Here is a 7,451-nt window from a genome sequence, read left to right as displayed (position 1 = left end):
TTTCGCTACCAAATTCCGTCTGTCGCGCGCGTACCGAGGCAGCCCGGACATCTCTTCCAGACACTCATGCAGCAGCTCACACACTAACCCCATTGCGTGTGCAACTTCTCTGTGCCACACACTCACACTAACCAGTTCAACTACAGCATGGAGGAGCGACAGCACCGCGCACAACACGCACCGTGCAGCACCTGCAGGAGAGAGCGAAAAGCAAACTTAACGGTAAGCCCCGAGCGCACGAAAACTGTTTCTTGAATTTGAATCTACCGACTTCTGTCGAATTGTACCCGACTGGAGTCGGTTTTGGGATACACGTGCGTGCACTTGAGGTTTAACCCAGGTGTGCAGCACTCTGTTGTTTACGCTTTCCTCCGATGTGTGATTTAATGTCTTTATCGTGATTTGAAGCGGGTCATCATCTTGGGCATATGGTGTTGCTGTGGGTACCTGTTGAAACCACAGACAATTCAAGTTGAAATCAGAATGGAGCACATATCGCAGAAACACACTTGATGCAACACTGTGTTTGAGGAGTCTCACTCCCTGGTTTGTTTACGTTTGCCCTCCGCAGGTTAGAGGCGTGTCGCCCCCCGGTCGAATTCTGATTCTGGCTTTGTCTTTGAGCTTGTGCATCGCCGAAGTGTCGCCTACGGAGACTCTGTGCGGCGGAGAGTTGGTGGACACTCTCCAGTTCATCTGTGGAGAGAGGGGGTTCTACTTCAGTAAGTCCATCAAACAACTACAGCACACATAGCCACTGTACAAGCGATTGTACAAGCGCTTTGACACCTTATAATCGACGATGACGAGCCATTAAGGGATCTTTCAGTGTAGAACTGGGGCTGCCCTATTTCAACCCACACAAACACACACACCCCCCAGCCCTCACTCTCACGTTTTCCCCCTCTCTTCCCCCTCTGTGGGTGAGTGGGATGAGGAGTGCAGTGGCACTCAGGAGATTGACTTCTATGGGATTATTTGCTGGCTGGTCAAAGTGTGTGAGACTGTGTGGTAGACCTGACAAAGGACAGTGTGTGAGGCAGTTGAACAGAATATGTGTGTGCGTGCGTGCGTACATGCAGAGGTAGCCTGACTGTATAAATGTCACAGGTGGATAGTACCCTGTCCTGAGGTTCTGTTGATGCAGAGCTCTACTGTGGGTGCTTGTTTCTGCTCTCTCATCTCTCATTTCATACTTTTTAATACATCATACGCTTTATTTATTATTTCTGTTTCTTTAAAGCACACTTTTCACTTTCTTTTTTCTCCCTCTCTCTATCTCTGTCAAACACACACACACACATACATACGTCTCTCTTTCTTTGTCTATCTCTTTCTCTATCTCTCGTCTTCTCTCTGCTGAGCTGTCCAAGCTTTTATTTAGATGTGTAATAATCTTGTTCTTCTATTCTTTGTGGGGGGCTGTGTCTGTCTTTCTCTGTGTGTGTGTGCGTGTGCATGTGTGTGTTTGTGCTCCGCATGCATGTGTGTTTGCAGAGGGCAGGCCAGCAGTATTTCAGCCTTTCTTTTACTGCAGTTTGACTTCTTGCTGAACACATAGACAAGGAAACACACACACACACACACACACACACACACACACACACACATAGGAAGAGAGAGAGAGAAATAGATATAGAAAGAGAAACCTTTATAGCATTAACAGTCAATGCCAATCTTCCTCGCGCTGCATACTTTACAAAAAATTAGATACGTCCATGATCCATACGTGAAGAATGACACCCCCCCCCCCCCCCTCTCTGTTTTATAGGCCGGCCCCACCGCGTGCGAGGGCGCTACCAGGGGGGGATAGTGGAGGAGTGCTGCTTCAGGAGCTGTGCTCTGGAGCTGCTGGAGCAATACTGCGCCAAGCCCAGCGTCACTGAGAGAGACCTCAGCCAACACATCCTACCTGCTCTTCTTGGGGTAAGACAGACACACACACACACACACACACACACACACACACATACATACATACATACATACATACATACATACATACATACATACATACGTACATACGTACACACATACATACACACAGACATCATATATGCACACACATACATAACACAAACACACACCCACACATGTGTACACACATAGGTCAGTGGAAACACATGCACAAGGACATGGCAATGGGGAGACGCACTTATTCACACCACACACAAATACAAGTAGAAGCACACAGTTAGACACACACAAGAAGAATCTGCTCTCACATGCATAAACACCCATACCTGTACACACATTAACATGCACGCGCACACACACACACACACACACACACACACACACACACACACACACTCACTTTTTAATACTTTCCTGTCAATTTACATGCGTGTCTACTGAAGACACTCTCACACACAAACACACTCACTCACACACACACACACACACACACACACACACACACTCAAACACACAAAAACGCATAAGCTCCCACACTCTGGCAGGATACCTTAGAAGATATTGAACTTTGTGCTAAAGTTGGTTACTCACTACCAGCAAGTGCAGTTCTACAAACATGTATCCATGGTAACATGCAATAGCGGCATCCTATTGGCCAGTTAGGGTGATGATGTCATGTCTCCGTGCCCACTCGAGGTGCGTGTGGGTGTTGTGTTCTGTTGGCACCAGCATGTGTGAAGCCTCGCCAGTCCAGCTGGCAGAGATTCCAGTACAAAACAAAACAAAACAACTCCTCTTACAAAACAACTCGCCAGCTGAACAGAACCAGGGAACCAGTGTGGAAACCCTGCCCTGTCCTTCCTGGAAATGGAATGCCTGAAGGTGAATCCAGTTGTTTTTGAGGGCTTTTTCACAACACTGCTGATGTATTAACAACTTCTCTCTCTCTCTCTCTCTCTCTCTCTCTCTCTCTCTGTACAGGAAACTGTCCAAAGGCCACACCATGTGCGCTTCTCTCTGTGGCAGAGGCAGTCAGTTCAGAGGCTGCGCCGCGGTCTACCCACAAGGTCCCGCTTCCCGCGACACCCTCTGCTGGCGCCCGGCGATGGCGCGAGAGACGCCGCTCTGCGCAGAGCTCTCAACAGACGCCCACCCTCTGTCCCTGGTGCCGGCTCTCAGACGGACGTCAGCCGACGCCAGCTTCTCGCTGCCAGGCCGCTGCTCAGCAGACGTGCTCTTCACACACTCGGCCCCCACGAAGAAGCCGACATCATGTCACTGTTCAGCAAGCGCTCTGTTCAAGCGGGCCGTGCCAGCGCCTGGAGGGATGGCCGCGTCCGACGACCCCTGACACCGTGGCGCAGCACGCTGCCTCTTCATATCCACACCGCCCGCAAGTGAAGACTGGAAACTCTCGTGGGAGTGAACTGAGTGCTACCCACCCTAAACCTTCCTGCTATGTCTGATTCACACTGATAGAGACACACACACACACACACACAATGACACTCTGACACACACACACACACACACACACACACACACACACACACACACACACACACACACACACACTGACACTCTGACACACATACACACACATCCTTTTACTTTCTCTACCCTGCGCTGTCTGTCTCAGACAGATGTGTGTGTGTTGAAACAGACTTGTCCGGAGGCAAAAGAGGTGTGTTGGGTGTCGCCGAGGAGCCATAAAAGTAAACCATCAACCCTCAGAGCTCCTCGCAATATAAAGGCGCCCGCAACCAATGAGATCACACGAAAGAATAATAATTGTGTTTTTTTTTTTTTTTTTCACTGAGTGAGTGAGGTTTGTGCCGCTGCACCTTTAGATTACCCTAGAGACGACCAAGGGCGACAGACTACTCGTGACAAAAAAACAAAAGAGCATTTGAAGATGGAGTCAGTCTGATCACTTTTGGTGCTATCTATGGGAGAGGCAGACATGGGAGAAGAGGAAAGTCTGCTTTGAAATTGTGTTTCTTTGTAACTTTGTATCATTTTTACTGTGCTTTCCGTTTTAAGGAAAGCGTGGCGTTCTAAAAGAGAAAGACATATATAATGAGAGAGAAGAAAAAAAGCTTGATTTGTGACTGAGCAGAGCCGGGAGGTCAGTGTTTGTTAGCGTCTCCGAGAGGAATGAAAATGGGGGAACCAAAGAATCACACGTTGAGTGAACAGATGTGCGTCAGACTGACAAAGACTGAAGATAGTAGCCATAAACTTCAATGAGCATAGGCCACTGTATACTGCACTACCACCACAATCTTGCAAAGCCGTCATAGACATATCTGTTATTGTTTCTATCGCTGTCAGTTTTTCCAGATACTATTCTGAAGATGTACATATGGGAATGCTTAAAAATGTCAAGAGGGGGAAAAAAGCAATAAGGCTATCGGTCATTCTATTCTTCTAGTACACACATGGAAATACTTGAATCTGTTTAATTTTCCCACAGAATTCAGAAAACATATGTGATAATGATAACTGTATTAAACATGCATTACAAAGAACAATTTTCCATTTTTTTCCAAGTATTAAGTATTTAGCAATGCAATGCATATTTTCTAATGCTGTGGTACCAATGTCACAAATGTAAGAAGTTTTCAATGTCATTTGAATCACGTGAGGTGAATTTCAGTTTTCCATCTCTGTAAAACGATCTGTTTTTTATGGAATGTCTGTTTAGGGTGAGTTGTGCTCCCTGGAATGTTTTGAAGTATTACCTGCCCTTGAGAATCTCCAGTCTTTGGAACGCTGCTTTAGAATGCATTTTTATCTTTTGAGGCCGCTCTGGAGCAGGAGGAGTTTCACCAGAATGATTTTGTTCCGTAGTCTTTTCTTCCCTGTGCCTGGAATGAGCCGTCTGATGTTTCTCTCTTTGCTCAGACACAGGCAAAGCACTGTACAAAGGCATTATTTATTTTCTTATTAAAAAAAATAAATATGATTATTAAATATGGTCCAAATGAAATACGTACTCAGCACAGATGCACAACTGTTGACAAGCCTCTTTTGTATGTTTCTCTTTTTACCTTGTACTGCTTCGTTCTGTAGATGCTTTGTAAAAAACAAAACAAAAAACAAGACAAAAACGTCCTCCTTTCCTTCTGGTTTTCCCACTGAGTAAAGTCCAAGTGCTCTTTTAAAGCTGTGCTGTGGCCTGATTCATTTCAGCCAGTCTCTGGCGTGAGAGCTCCTTCACATGGGCCTCTGGATGCTGCATGAGTTTGGTGTGTTGGATGTGTCTAGTGGGAAATGGATATTAAGTGTGTGTATGTGTGGTAATCTTGATGTGTTCTTTTTTATATTTGGATGTGGCGTGTGTGTGTGTGTGTGTTTTTATCTGTAGTTTGTAATCTGGATGTATTGAGTGTGGTCTGAATGGTGTGTGTGTGGCCATGTGTGTGGTCTGCATGAGATTTTTAGCCCGAGGGATTCTCGTGTGAGAGTGGTCAGTAATGTAGACGTAAACACCAGTGGACAACCTCAGCAGACACCAGTGTGCACGGCAGTATCCCCAGCGCTCCTACAGACACACGCTCCAATCAGCTGGGAAAGTCATTACTGGACCCTCCCCTGGGTGGCTGTGCCTTTTGGCGGGGGGGGGGGATTGACTCTTCGTCAACAAACTGAACACCACCCCAATAGGGTCCCCACAATGGGGGAGAGGCTGTGTTACAAAATCATTTTCAGTAACTGGCCTTAACAGACCACCAAGAAAGGAAAAAAATCCAACATAACAACTAGGCCCCCAGTTGAAAAGATCTAGAACTGCTGCATGCAAGCTGCAGAAGCTGATGTGTGGGGGGGGGTGGTGAATGATGTTTTCACAATAACGATCCTCGGTTAACAATAACGATCCTCGTTTCAGGGCGTCAGTAAGCAGAGGTGCTGCCGCTTTGTGTGTGATGATGTCATTGAAGTTCACCTACCCTGAAAGGGGATCTCCATTCAAATACCACATCTTTTGGAAGCAGTGTGTGTTTACCACATCATAAATTACACTGATATCTTAAGGCCTCAGGTGGGAGCGGCGTAGTAAAAACAATGTCTGGAAGAAGGAGCCGTGACGCAAACACTCAACATGACTAAACACAAGTCTTCTGAAAACATGACTAAACACAAGTCTTCTGAAAACAAATACTGATATTTCTCATGCGATAGAAGCAAAAGTGTTCTTAGTCTCCTACCACATAGTCTCCTACCAAAGGGAGCAGTTACAGAGAGTGATGTCAGAAAATGGTCGCTGGGCAACTAATGAATGCGCTTCCAACAGTCAAAGTTATTTTCGACTTCAAGCGTCCTGACCATCGAACATGCTATCACCAGCTATCATCATGTTGTCATTTTGTCTTGTCAGTCAAGTTTTTCTGATGTCAGTATCAAAGTGAACTGAATGAACTTTGTGTTTTGTTTACAACATTGACATTAACAGTGGCTTCGTGACACGTTGAGATATTTAACAGCAGAAGTGCTTCACCTATAGAGAGATGCAGACAATCATATAAGTGGTTGGCTGCATGCCTTTGGACAACAGAATGGACATTATACAGGCAAAATGAGGCTAACTAACAAATATGTCATGATGGCATGGCAGATACGCTAGGACTGCGTGTACCCCTGTGTGTGTGTGTGTGTGTGTGTGGGCTGGAGATTATTATCGGCTCACTCTTGACCTCAGATTGTCAGTGTGGTGAGAGGTCAAGGGTCAAAGGTCATGACTGAGGCATGTAGCCCCAGTGGAAATGGGTGATCCTGGTGACCTCTCACGTCTGCAGACAGTAGCTGACTTGGCCTGGCCAGTCATGCCAAAGATCCTCAGCTGGCGGGTTAGCAGACACAGGAGGGACTAATCCCCATCGGTCCTCTGCCCACGGTTTACATACAGTACAGACCCATCCAGCACTGAGCTCACTGACTATTGCTGAGCCCACTGACCACTGGCCATGTGAGAAGCTGGTTCTGTCAAACAACGCAGAGTCATGTTTCCTTGTAGCATGTAGCATCAGCACTGTTTGGAAACGGTTCTGGGACTGCTGTCACATCACACTGCAGAACTTCCTGGTAAAGGCAGGGTCTGTGATTCTGGTGAAAGGTTGTTGGGTATTTTAGCTCAATAGCCAATCAAATGACACCCCTCCTTTCCGCGCTCCTGAAGTCATGATTGCCCTGCAGAGTAATTTACTGAAGAGTATGCAGGCCTACAGTTTAGCAGCAGCACGGAATCGACTCCCTCGGCATCTAATTTTAATTCTCCTGAAAACATGTCATTATAGGCCATATATTACTTTCCCGACACCCGCAATTACACGGTCATATAACACATCGAGCAGGAGGGCGTGGCAACTTGCTGACTGAAATTTAAGATTAATTTTCCTTTCCATTCATTCAGGACACTCACAACAGGTTCCTGCTGAAACTGAGACTGCAGAGGGACAGAGGGGGAGGAAGCAGCCGCTGTCAGCACTCAGGACAAAACTAGCAGGTCGGTTTTCAGTGGAAATTAACACAAC

The 7,451-nt window shown here is 46.5% G+C and overlaps 1 protein-coding gene across 1 annotated transcript; it reads left to right on the top strand.

Annotated features, from left to right (window-relative positions):
* Positions 1-5,085, top strand: LOC105908126 (insulin-like growth factor II). The gene is made up of 4 exons (XM_012836601.3): positions 1-222; positions 572-722; positions 1,772-1,926; positions 2,899-5,085. The coding sequence occupies exons 1-4, from the start codon at positions 148-150 to the stop codon at positions 3,316-3,318; spliced, it is 801 nt and encodes a 266-aa protein (XP_012692055.1). The 5' UTR covers positions 1-147; the 3' UTR covers positions 3,319-5,085.
* The last annotated feature ends 2,366 nt before the right edge of the window (positions 5,086-7,451 follow it).

Source organism: Clupea harengus, chromosome 6 (genome assembly GCF_900700415.2).
Source record: "Clupea harengus chromosome 6, Ch_v2.0.2, whole genome shotgun sequence".
In the NCBI taxonomy this organism is placed as follows: domain Eukaryota; kingdom Metazoa; phylum Chordata; class Actinopteri; order Clupeiformes; family Clupeidae; genus Clupea; species Clupea harengus.
Note: the sequence above shows the minus strand (reverse complement) of the source record. Positions and strands in the feature narration are given on the sequence as shown.